The sequence below is a fragment of the Anas platyrhynchos genome, chromosome 2 (assembly GCF_047663525.1).
Source record: "Anas platyrhynchos isolate ZD024472 breed Pekin duck chromosome 2, IASCAAS_PekinDuck_T2T, whole genome shotgun sequence".
Classification (NCBI taxonomy): domain Eukaryota; kingdom Metazoa; phylum Chordata; class Aves; order Anseriformes; family Anatidae; genus Anas; species Anas platyrhynchos.
In genome coordinates this window covers 114,113,573-114,133,962 of record NC_092588.1, presented here as the reverse complement: position 1 = coordinate 114,133,962, position 20,390 = coordinate 114,113,573, and the positions used below count along the sequence as shown (strand labels likewise).

At 44.0% G+C, this 20,390-nt stretch overlaps 1 protein-coding gene across 13 annotated transcripts in view; it reads left to right on the top strand.

The window, feature by feature from the left end:
• The window catches only part of FYCO1 (FYVE and coiled-coil domain autophagy adaptor 1), a 48,681-nt gene that overhangs the window by 163 nt on the left and 28,128 nt on the right, over positions 1-20,390 (top strand). For 7 of the 13 annotated variants that reach the window (XM_027450145.3, XM_072033395.1, XM_072033394.1 and 4 more), the window contains exons 2-8: positions 8,643-8,827; positions 10,342-10,448; positions 11,580-11,705; positions 14,597-14,703; positions 15,568-15,711; positions 16,301-16,394; positions 17,117-19,747. In XM_027450145.3, the coding sequence (XP_027305946.3) occupies positions 8,773-8,827; positions 10,342-10,448; positions 11,580-11,705; positions 14,597-14,703; positions 15,568-15,711; positions 16,301-16,394; positions 17,117-19,747 (3,264 nt within the window). In that variant the 5' untranslated portion in view covers positions 8,643-8,772. Of the gene's footprint in view, positions 1-455; positions 595-2,609; positions 2,797-3,320; positions 8,259-8,323; positions 8,544-8,642; positions 8,828-10,341; positions 10,449-11,579; positions 11,706-14,596; positions 14,704-15,567; positions 15,712-16,300; positions 16,395-17,116; positions 19,748-20,390 lie in introns of those variants that run through there. The other 6 variants (XM_072033387.1, XM_072033389.1, XM_072033388.1 and 3 more) reach the window with 6 other exon arrangements.

The window sequence follows — 20,390 nt, the reverse complement described above, 5'->3', positions numbered from 1 at the left end:
GGGGAAGAGGCAGCGGCGGCTGCGGGGACAGGGACGGGGACGGGGACGGGGACGGGGAAGGAAACTCCGGCGGCGCCCACTTGTTGCCGCAGGAGGCCCGGCCCCGCGGGAGGAGCCGCGATGCGGCGCCTCGGTGGCTGCCGGGGCTGGGGGCGGTGGGGTGGGCTCGGGGGGCGGCTGTGCCCGCACACGGGCATGGGGGGGCTGAGCATGCAGGCACGGGTGCTGGGGGTGCTGTCCTTGTCCTCGCTGTCCCCCTTCGAGGTGTGGTGGCTGTCTGCCACCATAAACACGGAGCTTTTCCCCGCACCCCGAGCAAACCCACCCGATCCCCCCTTGTCCTTCATTGCTGCTCCCCGAGAGCCAAACGCCGGCTGCGCTACCAAAGTGCTGACAGAGACACATATTTCTCCCCCCCCCCCGCCCTAATCCCTATTGCCCTTGTGTCGGCAAATCTCTGGCAGATGACAGGGAGGGTGTTTAGTTTTGCTGGCTCTTGTCTCCAGAGCACCCCTCCGGCACACATCGCGCCCTGCCACATGCAGCGAGCGGTGGGCTTTGGGGAAGGCTCGCGTCAAATGGTGGGCTCCTCAGGTAGACGTCCCGCGGTCCTCGGTTGCTCTGTATGGGGTCTGTGCCCCAGCCTAGAGGCTGGCAGACCCCTTCAGCTGCTTGTGGAGGAATTTGGGGTCCTGGTTGCTTGTCCCGTGGGGTGTCCCCGTGCCGAGCTGCCTGCTGAGTTTTGCCAGCGCAAAGGCTGGTTTGGCGTGTGGAGTGGGGTCATGCTCAGGGTTCGGCCTCTCCCTGTGCACCGAGCTGCTTCTCGAGTGTAAACAGGAGGAGGAGGAATCCCAGGCCTTTTATCTTTCTGCTTCTGAAGAGCGAGAGCGGGTGTTTACTGTGATTAAACGCGCAGGGCACGGCGTGGGCTTGTCAGCAACATGGCGACGTGCGCGCTGCTGGTGTGTCTGTTTTCAGTGCTGGAGGTGCAGCAGAGGAGACAAAACTGCCCTGCGGTGGTGTGGTTTTGGTTTTCCACACATTGTGTACGAGGCAGTTTCTTAAAGTCCTCCAGGGATCCTCCTGGGAGTGCTTAAATTTCAATGTTCCAGATGTTCCTCGTCATGTTTCCAAACATTTGTGTGCAGAAGGCTGCACTGCTGTTAGAAAGTTGTACCGAAGCCACCTACGGTGAAAAACAAGTGCAAGCTGGTTTTACTTTTCTTCTTGCTGTAGTTTATGTACATTTGCCAGCCTTTTGTGTGAACGTGGGTGGTTTGGGTACTTCTGAAGAGCCAGTCAATTAGTTACGCAGCCTATTTTCTTGTGTACAGGAACCTCTTTTGTGCACCAGCTGACAATAGTGAAAGGGTGTATTATATCTGCAGTTCCTCTCCCCGCTGCTGGACGGTTACAGAAGAGGAAGGGCAATTTGTCCTCATGTCCTGAAGGCCAGGTCTGCTAAGGCTCCGTCAGTGGGGAAGAACACTATTAAAATATATGTTTAAAAGCGTTTGCTTGTGAAATTGCAGAAATTATCAGACTGAACTTAAGGAAAAGCAGTGCTGAAAATTATTTTTAGCTTGGGTTGTTTGTTTTTCTTAGTAGATCACATTTAAAAGTTACAGTTGCCCATTTGTGAAACAAACACTGAGCCCTGCTGGTGTTCGTTAGGTGCTGTTTGGATTACTGAACTAGAGGGAATTGTAAGAGCCCTGGGTGGTTTTATTATGACACATTATTATTCTTATTTATTTACGTACTAAGTTTATATTTGGTTTTACTAGTTCAAAGGCTTTTTTTTTTTTTTCAGTGTGAATCTAGTCTGAATCCTTTTCATATTTGCCTGTAGTAATTCCAATTTGTTCAGGGAGTGGTGGTTGGTTGTGTCCAAAAGTGCCATATTAATAATAATTTGTAGTATGCTATCCAAATGTGTTCAGAAGAAGGCATCACATTTTGTAAGAAGCCTTTATATACACGGTCTCTGTCTCATAGTGCAAGGAAACCTTGTGAAACCTGCACAGGGCCTTAACTCATACATCCTTCCCTCTGCTTTAATATTTTTGTCCACCACAGTGTTCTGTGGTTGCTGGTGGTATCGTGGTCTAAGCAGGATATTTGTAAACAGTTAATCCGCAAGCGTGTCTATCATGACATTTAATTTACTGCTGGGAGGGGGGACGGTCCTGCTGCTGCTGCAAGCCAGCTTGGGTTTTCAAAGTGAGTGTGTTGGATCAGGCAATCCCCAAATTACTGGGCTCGAGCCCAGCCTGTGTCATCTGTGAGCCTCTGTCCCCAGCAGGCAGATAGGCAGCACTGGTGTACGGGCTCCTCTTCTAAAGGCTTCCTAAATCTTTGGGGTTTGTAACTCTGAAATTCTCCCTTCTCCCCAGATGGACACCATTACAGGGCGAAAAGGAAATGCTTCCTGCTGCAGAGGGAAGGAAACAGGATTTTCTGCTATGGGCCCCGGGGTGGCATGATTCACTCAGTCAGCCTGGGTTGTCTCAGCTGGGTTTGCTTAATGGGCTTGCCTCTTATTTAATCTGCAATTGTGCGGCCAGAACCTGTAATTTTCAGTGCTGCTTGTTGCTTGTTCACACTGGGACCTACAAATAGGTCAGGAGTTGCCCTGGGGAGCCCCCGCTGCTGTTGGCTGGATGGAGGGCAGATGGAGCGCTACACACGGGCAACTTGCAGCACCCACCCGCCAGGCTTCCCACAGCGATTAGTTGGAGGCAGCCTTTGGAAGCACTTCTGAAATCTCTGCTTGGAGGAACAATAGACACAGAGGTAAAAAATCCTGCTGAGAGGAAAGCCCCTGTTTGAATGGAGGCATTTCAGAGCTGTGGTGTGAAGGTTGTTGCTTTTAGCTATCCCCAAGCCTGAGAGGTGCCTGAGATGATGCGTTAGTCAGGTCAAGCTTGCTGTGGAAATTGAAACTGCACCCATTTCTCAGAGACCAGCTTGGGAGACCTGAAAAACAAGAGATTTTTGGAAGATCCTAAGCTCCTACAGCAAGCAAGTTGAGCATCATAAATCACTATCAGTACTTTGCAGCTGGGAGGCCTCTACTCTTTCTATTTTTACAGGTATCTTTATGATGCTCCACAGAGTAGCATCCAAGCATGTGAAGAATATGTAAGAGAGATGTAAATAGTTGGGTGTGTTACGGGGAGGAAGGGCAGGTTCTGTAGCAGGGAAGGTACATGGGCTCATGGGGAAGGTGGCTTGGAAGAAAGAGGGTGCAAAGGGGAAAAAATATTTTAATTTTTGACTGACACCTGTCTTTTTGACTCTCCACTTGTGCTGGGCAGGGTGCGGTTCCCCATGGGGAGTGAAACTGCGTTGGAGCAGCAGAGGAGAAGCAAGTCTCTGGGAGATTAATCTGGTATTATTCTCAAAATTATAGTTTGATATTTGGTATTTATTATTAAAATAGGTTAGCTCGTAGATTCCAGTAAGCACGGCGTAGCTCTCCTGACGTGGGGTGAGGTGTGGCATGCCCTAGGCAATACGGGCAGAGGAGGTAAGAGCGATACTGGTGCAATTCCTGTTATCAGGGGAGCACTCTTCTCTTTGTGAACTGACTGCTTCCTCAAACAGACGGCTTCTGTGTCATGGGACGAGGCAGACACAGGCTTGTCTTTGTGGGATAAATACAAGCGCATCCTTGTTTGCTGGCTGCCGAAAGAGGTGATTTGCGTTCACGTTGCTCGTTATCAACGTGAGGAGTAGCAGAGACAACACTGTATTCTCCAAATTAAGAAATATTTTTAAAAAATTAAATCCATCCGTCCTGTTTGGCCAGTGTTTGATGTGATCTTTTCACCAGGTTTAAGTCGGGCCTTGAAGTGGAGGCCTGATTCAGTAGGTGCAGCATGAAAAAAGTTGTTAGGGTTGCTAGCTTTCCCCACAGAGGGTTAAAATCAGCTCTGTCTGATGGAGTTCTTATCAGGCCACTTGTATACCCTTATCTGCTGCTTGGTTTGGGCCTTTTTCTAAGAACAGTTGTCAAATACAAAGAATGAAATAGGGGGAGGACACAGGCCAGCTGCCCATAGCACACAGTGAAGTTTGCACAGAGGCTGCAAAACTTCACCAACTCATTTGTGACAGTCAGGTTAGGGTTGCAAGCAGTATTTTAGGAATGTCATTAATTCGTATTCTTGGGCTGAAAAACACCATAAAAATATCTGTAGAGCTCAAGGACCGATGCACAAAAGGGCTTTACTGTAAGGAACCCCTATCTCTAAACATGCTGCTTTTCTAAAAGACGTGAACGTTTTTGTGCACTTCACCTCGTTAACTGTGTTCCCCAGTGCTGTGACACTCTTTGGTTTTAATTTTTTTTCTAGACATGTGTTTTCTGCAAGATGCATTTTATTACTAAATGTTTATATGCCCAGACACTTCAAAACAAGGTTTTCGTGAGTAGTGGTGTCAGGGGGTGGGAAGCCTATGTATGTTTGCAGCGTATTCTTCTGCTACCTGTTTGAAGTATTAAAAGAAGTTAAAAACAAAACAAAACAAAACAAAATTCAAAATGTGTTTTTGTAATTGAAATGTGAAGGTTTGTTGGTGTAGAAAGCGAAGGGGGAAGATTCACTCGGCAAGAAAATTTCACTTCTCAGAGGGGAGCTGAGCTTCCAACCTCAGGATGGAAACCCTGGCTGACCTTCACGCTTCGCCTGTCTTTTGTTGTCAGTTGTCTGATCCCGTGCAGCCCAGCGTGCCGTTCATCGGTCCCTCACATGCCTTTATTGCAGTGTGGAAGCACGGAGGGTTGAGCTGCCCAGCAGAGCTGCATTTATGCATTCTCAAATTTGCCACTCACTTCAGACCCTTCTTTGCAGCAAAGGGTTTTTCAGCTTAACGTAATGGATGTGCAGGTGCCTGAATGCTGCCAGATGAGGAAAAGCTAGCGGCACAGCTACAGAAAAATCCACTGGGACTCTGTTTCTCGCAATATCTAAGTACAAAGTGCTTTTTTCAGACAATTATTGGGATGATTTTTGTAAACTAAATCGGTGGTATTGCGGTCCTGGGAGGTAGACTCTCTTTTCCCAGTTCTTCTTTCGTCTTTGCTGTGAGATTTGCTGTGTGTTCCTCTCTCCATGTGTCTTGTAGCCACTGTGTGCCCAGGTGGGTTGGTTTTCTATGTTACATTCTAGAATTGTCCCTCACAACCATCGGTCAGCGTCCGCGTTTATGGGACAAATCACCTTCACACTACGCAAGGGAGTAATAGAGGTAAAATTAACGTGACTCATGGACATGGGATTTGGCTCAGCATCCTCGCTTGCCTGTTTTGTTTCATGCAGAGCGTTAATGCAGAGCAGGTATAGAATTGCAGATGACTAAAGGTCTTGTGATCACTGTACGGGAGATCCCTCTCTGTAAGGGAGACGTGGCGACGTGCCCGTGTTTGGGGTGGCTACAGCAGAAAAGTTGTGTTAAGATAAAACATTTCTGCAAGCAGTTTAAGGACTTGGTTTCCACTGAATTTGTCCTGCAGATCTGATTTATTTTCCAGCAGGATCACCCCAGGTCTGCAGTGTGAGCTCTGCTCTTGGTGTGTGCTGAGAAGGCCCCTGGCTGAGGGGTGCAGCCAGGCTGCTGTCAGGCTGCAGCCAAGGTCTGTCTGCAGCCTTTTGGTCAGGGAAGAGAAACTGCTCATGAAGTTCAGCACGCGTTCCCGTTTCGATTGCACGTGGAAGAGCACAATATTTTGAAGACTTCTGCCAAGGTTTGCTGAAATCGGCCAGTCGATTTGAAAAATTGTAGCTGCTGGAGGTGCGGACGTGCCCACAGTAACACAGAGAGAGACTTTATGAAATCAGAGTGAAAGTAGGTCACTGTAGCCGCCCCACGACACAGAATAATTACAGCCAGTAAGTTTAGCTTGCTGTTTCTTCTGCGTCCCACTCACTGTCAGCTAAGTCCTTTCTTGTGAGTGGGCTGTTTCCTTTCTGCTTCCTTCCTTAATCTCCAGGATAGCCTCCCCCACAAAGAAGATTCTCACCCACACGTGGGTATTTAAACCAGCAGGAGAGGGAAGAGCTATCTTCAGCCACCAGCAGGCACAGCCTGTGGGACTGCTGCTGTGTCATGTCTTGCTTTTCGCTTGTAGTCAAATGCTGTTACACAAGAGTTTGTGATGCATCACCTAAAAAGCTTTTGACCCAAAGCAGGTCGCTTGTGCCTCACACATGTGTGGTGCTGCTCAGACAAGGCAGGTAATTACAGGCATACACAATAGGAGAGGAAATGTTTTGAGGGGCAGGGTCGTGCCCTAAACAATCCTGAGCAAAGTGTCTGTGGTCAGGAAGGACAGGATCAGGTGTTTGCAGAAGCTCTTCCTACTCTGCGAGCTCAGGAAACCAGTTCAGGTGCGTTGTCAGCGGTCTTTGCCAGGAAGAGGGGAGAGCTCTGCACCCTCCTGTGGCGTGGGATGTGTTGTGTTTTCTAGGCACGTCCCTGGAAGGACCACGGACTGGCAGTGCAGAAGGCAGGTAGAAAAGTGCCGTAACCAGGCTGAAAGATCCCCATCACCACTGGTAAATGTGGGCCCAACATCAGCATCCCACCTCTGCCACCTGCAGCTCTCCTGGCATGCCTCATGCCTCAGGAGCCTGGCACCAGGGCTCGTTCTGCCCTTCAGGAGGGACGAGCGGGACCCTTGGCTTATTTTTCCCGTTGTGTTTGGGGGCGTTTGGGTTGGCCGTGTGTGTTTGGGGGCGTTTGGGTTGGCCGTGTGTGTTTTGGCTTGCCAGTCTGCTCTTCGTACCTTTGGGTAGCGGTTGCCAGGCTGAACAGATAGGGCTGGTACTGCTGTGCGTTCTTAGAAGAGGAAACGTTGACTCACTGCTCTGTTACTGCTTCTTCTCGTCAGTATCCAAACTCAGGTTACCAGGAAATGGGGGCTGTGCAGTCACCGAGTAGAACCAAGATAGGAATATCGCGTACGTGATATTGTTGATTTACAGTGAGAAAATTGTGTTTGGCAACCCCTTTTGATTGCACGTGGAAGAGCACAGTATTCGGAAGATTTCTACCTTCTGCCAAGGCTGGCCAGAAGCGTCTGGTGCGTTGAAAAGAGGTCAGCAGGACCACGCTGTGCTGGCCTTCTCTCCCTAAAGCAGCACGGCTGTGGTGGGGATGTGGCTGTCCAAGTTCCTTCCCAGGCAGCACATCGTCCCCACGACGGCGTGTCCTAACATAACGACTGCCATGGAAATATGGCAATGAAACCAGCAGGTAGCAAAGCACAGGTATTAAGAGAAACACACCAAGAAGCATATTTTTATTTTATATTTACCATGTTTCTGTCTCGCTTTAAGGTTTGCTCTGAACCACCTCTACCTCGTATCAAAAAGAAAAAAACTCAGGGTTGCCTCAGGGTTGTTTCCAAATGATACCTCGATGCACGGGGTGGAGGGATGATTCGCTGGATCCATCTAGACACCTACCTGAGCAATGCCATTTTAATTAATTTGGAGGTGTAAGAAAGGGAAGGGAGAGGAAATATGATTATTTGATCTAGTCCCATTTGCATTTCAAAAGCTTGTCAGATTTTAATTTAATTTTTAATTTGACTTTAATTTTTAATTGGAATTTAATTTCATTGTAGCTCAGTTTGAATGACAACACCAGCACAGAAAGGTAGCAGGAAATTGTCTACAGGCTCAGTACTTCAGGTGTTAGGCTTGCTTGAAAATTTGGCTGTGCCATTGCAGCAGAATTGGGTACGACCTTTGAGGACAAGATGCTTGGAAAGTTTCCTGTGCAGTTTCCATGTGGCTTTTTTGAGTTACTGTTCCCATGAGTGTTTGGAAGTTTGGATCACCAAGCATGGTTGTGTTAATAAAGCACTTAAGGCTTTTAGTTGATCTTTAATTCATTTATTTTCGTTAATGAATGAGTAATTCTTCACAAGTGCTAGGTACAGCTTACTTGTCATTGTTTTGAGCAGGGGAGGTGGATGTTCTGATGTGCAAGGTACATTTACCCAGCCAGGAACGCTGTCACAGCTTAAAATAAAGCGGAGCGGTATCCTCTTTCATGTACTGGGAACAGGGCGTTCTGAGGAGGAATGAAAGATGTTTCTCATGCTAAAACCAATCTCAAGCGCTAAATCTTTTGCTAGCTCTTACGAGTAAAAAACATCCTCCAACGCCAGCGGATCAAGCACGTATCACTTCTGGACACCTTGACCCGTGACTAGGCTGTGCCTTGAAAGTCTCCCTGAAATGGTGATGTTGTATCTTTTTACTCTGCAGGCTCTAGGGAAGGTTGGGCAGAGGGTTTTCGTAGGGAAAGTCCCGTGTCATCAGAACCTCCATCAGGTCATGAGATGAGCTGTGTGAAATGCCAGCCCGAGCTGGACTGTGAGACTAACTGTGTCGTAACGCCGACGAGGGAAAACTGCCCTCTGGGGTTTGCTCAGTAGTTTTGAGAGGTGGAAACAGAAATAACTGAAATGGAAACCGAAATGTAGAAGGAAACAGAAAGGAGCTTTCTGGAAAAGAGTTGGCCATGTGAGGATTCATTACTAACCAGGACTTAAAATGCCGAAGCACCTCTGTTACGCTCATTTGAGATGATAAAGAGTTGTGTTCTATTTTTGACTTTTACAGAGCTGCAAGTGTCACAGAGAAGAATAACCTTCATCAGCCCAGTGGTCATCGAGGATATGAACTCTGCTGTTGTTATCTAGATGGATGAAAAGGTTAACAGCCCAGAAGGGGAGCTACTTTGGTTTTCAAGATGGCAGCAACAGGTGGTGAAAACCAGCTGCAGCGGATTATCAGGGACTTGCAAGGTAGCATGCTGACAGATTTGTTCTATATGCTGGATTGCATCCTTCTTGCTTTAGGTAGCAGAGAGTAGGAACTGTATTTCAAGTTGCATAACACTTCTGTGCAGCAATTCTAACAACATAGTTCAAGGTGTGCCACCTGCTAATATAGATGTGACTTCTTTGTGAAAAAAAAAAATCAGATTCCTAAATTCTGAAATCCTGCATATTTAAACATGCACTATTACAAATAAGCCTTACGATTAAAAAAAAATGTCTGAAGGGTGAAATTAAAATTATTATTTTGTGTGATGTGAGTTAGGGCTTTGCTTGCATGAGTAGAGCTATGCAGTTATAAGATTTCTTGTGAGAAGGAGAAGGGCTGGTATTTAGACCTACTCCTAATATGGAGAAAAAAAAAAAAACAAAAAAACATGAGATAACCCAAACTGGGAATGGAGACCCAGAAGGAGAGTGCTGGACAATTGGATCTGCTCTTCTTGCTGCAGTGGAACAAGCTTTCTGTGCATCTGACTTGTTCTCCACCAGCAGTAGCCAATTTCATTTTCTGCACTTCTGCAGCAGGCAGAACTGGCAGCAGATCCATAACCATTTTTCTTCTCTTTCTCTGTCCTAATCAGCTGCCTATACCAAGATCCAGATATTTATCCTTTTCATATTTATTAAATGTAAAGTATAATATGCACCAAAGCTAGGAATCTAGATCTTCCTGTAGGTAAGAAAATCTATGTGCCTGTTAAAAGGAAGAGATACTAATTTGCAAAGGGGATCGAGCGTGACTGGGAGCTAAGGCTCACTCAGGCACCTGAAAGAAATACAAAACCCAGTGGAAAGCTCATTCAAAATCATTAATTTCTGATGCTGAGAAATGCATGCTTTGGTGGCCAGACACAGCAGAGTTGGCTTTGACTTGAGTTTTGCTCACCCTCTGTGGGAGCAGGTTTTAGGTAAGAGGAGTTGTTGTATCCTTATTTTTATGTACATTATTTTCCCATTTGTGTTTTGTGAGCAGCACAAGCTGAACCTTCCTGAATAAAGCACGGAGAAGATAAATGTGCTGACTGAACAACTGTTACCGTTTTACTGATCCCCTTTAGCAGATTACATGCTTTGTCCTTTCTAATCAGAATTCTGTTTGTCCTGTGGCAATAGGAAAACCGTAATGTGCATGAGACAGTCAAAAAAATATTTCTCTTTCCTCTGCTGAAGAACCAGCTAACAACTGTCTGTTACTACTTTTTTGATACGTGTCTGGAGGAGGTTCTTTTCAAGAAGAAATAATGACTCAGTATGGCAGACTGACGAAACCTGAGCTCTGGTTTTTGTTATAGGAGGTATTAAATTGCAAGCGTTTCAACAAGTTTTCTGCACTGTGATTAAGACTGTGATTAAGATTGATGGAAACTAAATACACATGTGTAATGTCCAAGCAGAAAATGTATTTGCTGAGTTGCTCATGAATTCAGTCCTATGTTATCTCTAGCATTAGTTGATCATTTTGGTGTTTTGTTTTAAAGATGCTGTTACTGAATTAAGTAAAGAATTTAAAGAAGGAGGGGAGCCCATCACAGATGACAGTGTCAACTTGCAAAAATTCTCCTACAAGCTTGAGTATCTTCTACAGGTAAAAAGTGATGTGTTTCATCCACTGTCAAAGCTAGGCCTTGTTTTCTGTTATTGCCTCTTCTGTATGTGGAGTTTATCTCAAATAATCATAAGTATCCATTTGAGTCTTTTTTTTTCCAGTAAGTGGACTGAAATGTGTGCAGGTCATTGTACATATTTCAAGTGAAAGTAAATAATTGTAATCAAAAGGTGGTGCTGGCAGGTTGAATGAAGATTGTAAAGCATTTTTCTATTGATCTGAAAGATTTGAGCTTGATTTTGAAGATGTACCCTTCTAATTTATCCTGAAAAAACTATGGTAATGAAATTTTAATGCAAAATAAATGCTAGTAAGCAGCTGATGGTGCAAATATAACAGTAAGAGTAATTTACAGCAATTTTAGCAATTTCATTGTGGAAATTGATCTTTGTTGTATAGAAAGCTTAGTGCAGGAGGCTGGTCTTGAATCTGGAATGCTGCTTTTTGGCCATCCTGAAAATTTAAGTGAAAGGAGACTCTGCTGGGCAAACTGAAATTCAGTTTGCATTGTCTGTGTCTACATATGCTGTAATCATGCCACTGACAGCAGCACCGACATGCTAAACTAGACTTAATCTAGTCAAGATAGTTTTAATTGGGTTGCTGAGGCTTCAGCAGAGGCTGAAGAGATCCTTTCGGATTTGATTGCTCCAAGCTGCAGTCAGCTGCCCTGACTGCATCACTGCTCAGAGTATGATTTAGCTAGAGCAGGTTGTGCTGGTACAGGCATTTGTGTTACTGCCACACTTGATTAAAGCAGTCTCAGCAACTGGCTGTCAGTTCCTTGCTCCTGAACAGCTGCTAAAACTGCTGCTCATCTTTATTTGAGCAGTGTTCAATGGATGTCTGTATTTTAACTTAACCAACGACATGATTGTCTGTTGCTGTCTGTAAAGTATTTTTAGTAATTGCTGGTTATTTAGTAATTACTAAATTTAGTAATTGCATCAGTGCAGTACAACATCTCTTCACTTTGTGAATATGTTGGCTAATACGTAAGAGGAGCCATGAAAGCAGATGGTGGTGGGAGAGGAACAACTCTACAGTAGATGGACATAACTATATTTCTATTTAAGTTTTACTCATTGCTTTCTGTTTTCTTTGATTAAGTTTGATCAGAAAGAAAAAAGCACATTGCTGGGGAACAGAAAAGACTACTGGGATTATTTCTGCGACTGTCTGGCAAAAGTAAAAGGAGCTAATGATGGAATCCGTTTTGTCAAGTCTATTACAGAAGTAAGTATATCAGTTAATCATCAGAGTACATGCATGTGTTTTGGTATGGATTTTCAGAAAGCAGAGAAACCAGAATATAATATATTAGTTTTAACATAGGACAAAAAATTGTTGGAAATTTTTTGTTAGTTCTTGTATAAAGTATAAAAATGCAAGGTTACACATCTTTTTGGTATGGTACCAAATTATATAGGATTGGATATTCTGTTGCTTGTTTTGAAGACCATTTACACAAATGAATGGTCCTGTTTATCTTTGTGCCATGTCTTTTAATTAAATAAGTTATGTTTTATCGTAAAAGAAATGAAAAAATATATCAATGGTAGAGCCTGCATCTTAAGCACAGCTTAAGAGAGGACTTGGTCCAAGTGTAAGAGGAAAGAACCACCATGTTTGACCTTTCTTAAGACTTTCTCAACTAATCAGTAGAGTTGAGGAGGAGTAACTGAGAGTAGATTTTCATCTTCTTACTCAGATTTGTTCCATCATGTCAAAAATCGTGATGTAGTGGCTCAGGATGGTTATCATTAGCCCCTTGGGTAAGCCGACACGAACAGGACAAAACGCTTTATTTTTATTAGATGCAGTAATAAAAGCTTAATCTTGTAACAGCCATGTTACATCTTCAACCCAACCAGTGAGTAAAATGAGTGCTGTGAGAAGCTTCCGGTGCTGATCCTGTCTTTAGTCTTTAGAAGCATTTAAAGAGAACTCTCCTTGTGGGTAAAAGAGGTGGTGGTGCCAACCAGCGTTGCCCTGACACTCAGTTCTGTTATCAATGAGCAATGCTAACTTGTATTAGCAAGTTACAATTTACAGCAGATTTACCAGTTTTCTCAGTAATTCCTCTGCAACAGCTACAGATCATGTTGTCTTGAGTCATCTGAAAGAGAGCCATGATACTATAGCAGAGCCTGTCTCTGTATTCCCTCCCTCCCTCGTTTCGTAGCTCAGGCGGCATTGAATTCTGCTGTTCCAAAGTGAACGAGCCAAGGAAGGTCTGGGTTTGTTTTATCACTGGGAAGAGGACCAATAGAAGTTGGGCTTTCATTTTCCACTACTTCCAGGAAGACTGGAGAAGTAAGGGCAGTGACTACAGTTGCAGGAAAGGTCTTGTGACTGAAGCAACTGGCCCTTAAACTCTCAGCAGCAGTAGCTAACCTGACTTTTCTATAAAGGTGACTGTACTGTAACCTTCAACATTCAGTTGCCTGTGATAATACCTTCACGTTATCGTATATAAAGGTTCTGCTTTTTCTTTATTCTTTAGTACCTCTGACCATTTAATGGTTTGCATGATATCAGAAATTATTGTTTGGAAGAAGGATATTTCCTTTTTCATTTTCTGCGCAGCCATAGAAATCAGCTTGTGGAAGACTTCTTTTTACTTTCTGTGTAAGCTTGTGGTTTAGGAAATGAGCTCAAAGTAAAATATCGGTCAACCACTTCTGAGATGTTAAATGAGATGGCAGACTCAGGTCCTGAAATGAAACGACAGACAGCAGAGAAACATGTTGGTTGTTCCCCTTCATTACAGGTGGAAATCAGCAGCCAGTATTTGAACCTGGCTGGATAAAATGCAAAGGTTTCCAGATAACAATTGTTTATTCATTGAAGAACACTTGTTGAATTCTAAAGATCAAAGTGAACAAGGAGGAAAGAGCAATGTCAGTTGCTTTTTAAGAATGGTCATACATTTAACAGCGTACTGCCTCCTCTTCTTCTGCTTTACTTTTACTGTTAGGGTGCGTGATATGCTAGAGGCAGAGCAAGGAAGCAAACAGGAGTAGGAGTACCCTGGGAAAGGGCCAGCTCTTAATTAGACAGTGAGCATTGTCCTTTATGGCATTAGGTGAGCAGCGAGCTCTGGTTGTCTGCCTTTCTTTCAAAGGGTGATTTGTTTTGGAAACACAACCTTCCCAATCTTTGCAGCCATACATTCTGTGCACTACTACATCAGCTTCAGTGTTTGCAGTCAGCATAGAAACACTGACAGTACCAGACACTGACTTGCTGAACTCTGGCAGGGCTCTGGCAGGACGTGGCATGGTTTTGCTTCCTAATTGAATACTCCTTGGCTGCTAGTAGCTGTATATATGTAAATATTTTCCTTTTCTTCTCTTGCCGTGAAATTTGTTTTAGTATCTCCATGCATAAAAGAGGGATTGCTGTTTATATTGGTAAACCAATGGGAATAAGAATAGGGTTAGTTCAGTGGCTTCCGGTGTTTTTGTTTTTTTGTTTTGTTTGTTTGTTTGTTTTTGTTTTGTTTTGTTTTGTTTTTGTTTTTGTTTTGGACAATTCCTAAGGGATTCAATGCAGCTACTCTTGATCTGAAGTAAGATCTAGATTTTACCAACTTAATAGCTAAGTATTAAGAAAGGCTTTATGTGTATTTTGGGGCTATTGTTTCCAGGGAGATGTAGATATGTATATGTGTACATCTCTGTTCTAAGACTAGATTAGCCCTAATGTACTTACAGCTGTGGCCATACATTAAATTACTTAAGCAGTCAGTTCTGGCTTTCCCGGGCACTCTGAGATTTTGCCTTATATTGGGAATTGCCCTTAACAGAGTATGTACTCCTGGAGTCAACACGTGAGAATATTTATTGATCTCGTGATGCCTTTTACATTTTAAAGTGGACAACAGCCAGCTAAAGAAATAGATTTGTCATTCGAAAAAAAAACCAACACCTCCCAACAATGGTACTGGGGGAAGGTGTCTCTCAGTGGCATTTCGTATTACTTCCTCTATAGCTAGTGGCTTATTGTGTGTGGTTTTTTGTTTGTTTTATTTTGGTTTGGTTTTGTGTAGGTATATAGACTGTACTGGTCAAGCCTCCCTACATGATTACAAGCAATATTTAATTTTTTTTTCTCTGTTCCAGCTACGAACATCTCTTGGGAAAGGAAGAGCATTTCTGCGTTACTCTCTGGTTCACCAAAGGCTAGCAGACACCTTGCAGCAATGTTTTATGAACACCAAGGTGACCAGGTGAACAGCAAAGTACCTCCTTAACTAATAGGTGGTTGCTCAGTATGAGCAAGCAACATGACCCAGTAGCTATTGAAAGAAATTGAACCCCTTCCAAAGGGTTGGCTTAGAGGGTTGGTAATAGGATACAAAGGATAACAGACCTTTTGGCCTGGGTCACAGGTTCACACTTACCTTAGGCTGGTAAATATTGGAAGCTGTTAGAGCTGAACGTGTGTGAAGTGGGTGGTGATGATGCTTCTTTGTGTGGGTTTGAAGTTTACATTTTTATAAGCATTGAAGCGCAGGGGTCTGATCTGTGCTGTGTATCATAAGGGAGGATTCACTTGGTTGTGTTTGTACAAATATTTGCATATATACGTGGATTGTTACTCAGAGGAGAAGCTTGCCCCTGGCCAAGGAACACCGAAGACAGTTCATTAAGTTCATCAGTTAATTGGAAGGACACTAGCAAGGTCCATCCAAGGTCCTTTTTTTTTTTTTTTTTTTTTTAGAAAAAGTCAGCTATAGGCACCATGTATTTAACCCTGATTGCTGCTTTCTGTCCATTATTGACATATTATGTGTGTGCTTTTTGTATTTACTGTGTGATTATCCAGTGTACAGCAAATATTTTGTCTTACCAGTATTTTTCCCAAGCACTACAGCAAAAAATGTTTTGTGCAGGGACTCCTTCAAGGATATCTTTATGGGCTTCACTGAATCTGTTATGTTTCATTCACATTAGAGGGATAGGGTGTTTTTTTGTTTTCAGTTTACATTTAATATAGTGTGTTATAATTTTTCTGGGAAAGAGTGAATAATGATGGTTTTATTTTTTTACTTATTAATGAATACTACTTTATTTTTTTTGTTGTTTTCAAGTGACTGGTACTATGCAAGAAGTCCATTTCTGAATTCCAAAATGAGTTCTGACATTGTGGGTCAGCTGTATGAGCTCACTGATGTTCAGTTTGACTTGGCATCACGAGGCTACGATTTAGATGCTGCTTGGCCAGCATTTGCCAGGTAAGACAGCAACACTTTGTTGCATAAAATATTTACCTATTTTATTAGTCTGTAAAGGAGTTCTTCCTGTAACTGCAGTTTAGGCCCAAATCCCAAGCTATAGCCATCTTCACAGACACAGGAAGAGATGTTCTTAGCTCCTTCTGTTTCAAGAGCTAAGGCTCCAAGTGACTACATGGCCAAGGATTCTGCTTCACTTGCAGCAGTGGTGTAAATGACATTGTGCAGTCACTACAGAAGGCCTGAGCCCACCTCAAGGCGTGGAAGAACAAAAACTTCTAAGTCTGAACTAGATCCAAGTCCATCAGTGGGAGTTTTCCAGGGCTGCATGCTGCCACCACCTGGTTGAGCACCCACCATGTAGCAGTAAAGCTGGGTTTGTAAAGCTAAATTGCATGGGTTCATAAGGATTTGGGAAATCACAGCTACCAACCCCATAATCCTTTGTAAGTGCCTTTGATACCCCTATTTTGTTTTTCGTCCACTTCAGCTGTTGTTGGTCCACACACCAGTCATAGGCATGTAGGAGTAGAAAGACATGTATGTGCTTAGTCTTCTCTTACGTATTGTTTCACCATGTAATCAACAGGAGGACGTTGTCCTCGCTTGGGTCTTCAGCATATTTATGGAAGCCCCCAAGTCGCAGTTCCAGCATGAGCAGTTTAGTGAGCAATTACTTGCAGGTAAGCAAATTACAAATAAATGTTTGTGTGGCACCGGAGATCTTTAATTAATGGCATAGTTCCAAAGAGCTTGGAAGTTTTATGATGGTTTTGATTCCTATAATGGTAAGCTACAAAAAGAATCGATTAAAAGGGAAGGGAATTGTCCTGCAGCTGGTTCAACTGCACACAAGTCTTGTAGAGGAAAAAAAATATATATATATGCAGAAAGTTGCCTACAGATAGGCATATTTTCATTAATCTTTTGTAAAAACACGCCCCTTTTCCTATAAGTTGATGTCTTTTAGTGATATGAACCCAACACACAAGGCCACTGTGCATTAAGAACCTGAATTTGCTCTCATGTGAACATGGCATTTAAATGCATGTTTAATTCCTCTTTGAGCTGGTAGATGTACATTTTGGGGTGAGCTAGGTCCTCATTACAGACTTATTTATACCAACAAATATGATTAATTTAAAAATTTAATTGTTAAGATGTTATGGTGCTGTGCGTTATAAAAATGTCTATAAATTTATCAGTCAAGGAGGATATTAAAAACTCAAATTCTCAGTTACATTTTTTAATCCTGGTAGTGTCTCCTCATTGTTATTATTAGTATCACCAATAACCAATAACAAAGGTAAGCTATCCTAATTTCTGAAACTTTTGAGTCTTTTTCCTTGAAAAATGCAGCTCTTCTTCAGTTTTCCAACTCTCTTTTTCCTTTCTGTTCATCTAGGCTCAAGAGTTTCCCTCCAGCCCTGATGCAAATAACTCAATAAATGTTGAACACCTTGAGGGCTTTGAAGAGATGCGTGTAGAACTTGACCAGGCTGAACTGAGGCAGAGGGAACTTCAGGGTCGTATTCACCAGTTGGAAATGGAAAACCAGGAGCTCCAGGCAGCTGTCAGTTTTCACAAAGAACAAGTACAGCTGGAAAAGGAGAAGAACAATAACTACAGCGAGGAGAACTCCCGGCTGTCAAAGATGATCACAGAGTTACAGAAGCAGTGTGAGGTCTCACACTCCACTCAGAGCACTGTTCATGACCTGCAGAAGTGCCTGCATTCACTGGAACTGAATGCCGTGGAGCAGCAGAAGGAATATTCGACAAAGCTGGAGCAGCTGGCAAACAGCAAGGAGGACTGTGCCTCAAAGCTGCAGGAGATGAATCGGGAGTTGGAGGCCTCTAGGGCTTTAGTTAGCATGAAGGAGCTTTGCATCGATGAGCTTAAAGCAAAGCTAAGTTTCGCAGAGCAGAAGAACCTCGACCTCCTTGCAAAAGTTGATGCTGCCTTGGAGGAGAAAGGACAGCAAGCCACAGCCCAGTGTGACTCTGCCCTACAGATGCAAGCATTGCTAGAGAAGCTTCAGCAGGCAGAAAAGGAAAAGGCAGATATGCAAAAACTCAGTGATGAACATGCATCTCAGCTAAAAGCCGCAAGAGAAGAGTTACAGCTAAAAGAAGAGGCACAGAGGGAGCTGGAGTCCAGATACAATCGCCTCGCTGCTGACTCTAAAGAAGAGAGTGAAAGGCTGCTAGGGAGCCTGGAAACCATGGCGAAGGAAGTGGATGCACTTCAGAAGGCCCTGACCCTGAAAGGAAAGGAGATGGCTGAGCTGCAGACCCAGGTAATGGGGTCGCTGGCTCAGGTGGGGTCACTGGAAAAAAATCTTGAGGAGGAAAGGAAGGAAAAAGAGAAACTTGAGGAGGAGTACAGTAAGAGGGAAGGAGCACTGAAGGAGGAAACCCGATCACAGGCAGAACAACTTGAACTACAGGAGAGTCGCTTAACAAAGGTGAGTCAGTCTGTGTGTAGCCTTGAGGAGGAAAAGCAAAAACTCTTGTCTGAGAAAGAGCATCTCAGCCAGAAAGTCAAGGAGCTGGAGGAGCAGATGGAGCAGCAAAACTTGGCAGTGACCGAAATGGGTGAGGAGAGTAGGAAGCTGAAGGCCGAAAATGCAGATTTGCAGCAGTCCAAGGAGAAGATGGAAGGGAAGCTGAAAAATATGGAAGCCTCTAAAGCATCCCTGGAAGCTGAGGTGGCCAGGCTGAGAGCCTCTGAGAAACAGCTTCAGAGTGAGATTGATGATGCCCTAGTGTCAGTCGATGAAAAAGAAAAGAAGCTCCGGAGCCAGAACCAACAGCTGGATGAAGACTTGCAGAATGCCAGGAGACAAAGCCAAATTCTGGAGGAGAGATTAGAGGCTCTGCACTCAGATTATAAAGAACTCAAGGAAAGGGAAGAGACCACCAAGGAGTCTTATGCCTTACTTGAAGGAGAGCTGAAGAGTGCCAAACAACACGGTTTACAAATGGAAAAAAGCTTAGGCACCTTGAAGGAATGCCAAGAGTCACTCCAGTCACAGCTCACAGAGAGGGAAGTAGAACTGCAAGGCATGAAGAACCAGTGTGAGCAGCTAAGAGCAGAAGCTGAAAGACATAGACAGAAAGCAGAGACTCTTGAGGTAGAAAAGCTCAGCGCTGAAAATACATGCCTCCAACAGACAAAGCTTATTGAATCCCTCACCTCGGAAAAGGAGTCAGTGGAAAAACACCAACTACAGCAGGCAGCTTCTCGGGAGAAGGAGGCAAAAGAGCTGGCCTCCAGGCTGATCATAAGTGAAGAGCAGCTGCAGGTCAACCGAGATGAGGTGTCTAGGCTGCAAGCAGAAGTCCTTGACCTGCGAGTCAAGCTTCAACAGACCACTGATGAGAGAGAGCAGGTGAAAAGTGAGCTGGCGATCACCGAGACCAGCTTAGGGGAGCAGAAAGTGCTTGTCCAGCAGCTGAAAGAGCAAACTGAATCCCTCAACAGAAACCACGTGCAAGAATTGATGCAAAGCAAAGAAAGAGAAGAAGTACTGAAAAAAGAGCAGGAGACAGTAGCCCATCAAAAAGCTGAGCTGGAGAGTAATTTGCTGAACCTGCAGGAAGAGCTCTTTAAGGTTAAGCAGTACTTGGACGTTGCTAGAATGGAAAATGAAGAAAACAAAGATCTCCTCCACAGGACCAACACGGATATGGCTGAACTCGGTATTCAGATTTGTGCCTTGACCTCTGAAAAGGTGCTTGCAGAAGAGCAATTAGCTGAGGCCACAAAGAGGCTCAAAGAACTGGAAGAACAGGCAGCAGCACAACAGGAGAGGCTGAAGCATGACATCTCTGATCTCAGACAGGAGAACAAGAGCCTGCAAGAGAAACTAGAGGAGGCTCAGACACATGCCGCAGCTGTCCCAAGTCTGCAAACACAGCTGGAGACAGCAAAGAAACAAGCACAGAGTTTCCAGGAGACCAGCCAAGAAGAGCTGTCTACAATGAAATTTCAAATGAGCACAGAAATTCTAAGTTATCAGACAAAATTCAAGGTAAATTAACGTGCTTGCTACAGCTGAAGGAACTGTGCAGGACTTCCCCCCGCTTTACCATCTGCTGCAAAAATCATTGGGTGAAATCCTAAGGTTTGCGTTGGTCAGGCTCTGAGACTCGTATGCAGCTAGCCTGAGCTTGGAAATCTAAAAATGCTTCTACACTCATGAGTTAAGCTGATTTGAGGTAAAATAACTCTGGAGATTTTTTGGATATGTAAAATGTGGCCCTATAAGCACACTGGCCGTGTGATGTGGAAAAGCCAGCCAGTACTGGAGCAGGTGATGATTTCTTACGTTGGCACTAAAGGTGGTGTCTTCTTTAACTGTTCCCTTAGGTTACAGTTGTGATATATATATATATACACATATTTATTTTATTTTTGGTAGGAACAGTGCTCCCTACACCCTTAAGGCTGCTTCTCCTGAAAACTAATGCTGCTTCCCCTGAAAACTGATTTTGATGAAACAAAGTTAGACTGACATTGGATACTATTACAAATAATTCCCTTATGTGCTTTTGTGTTCAGCTGCTGGAGGTTGCAGCCAAGAAGACCAAAGTTTCGCTTCCATAAAAACATGAGTCAACCCTGTATATGTGAAATGTCTGCCTAAGCACTAAGTATTTTATTCTTCTTCTGCC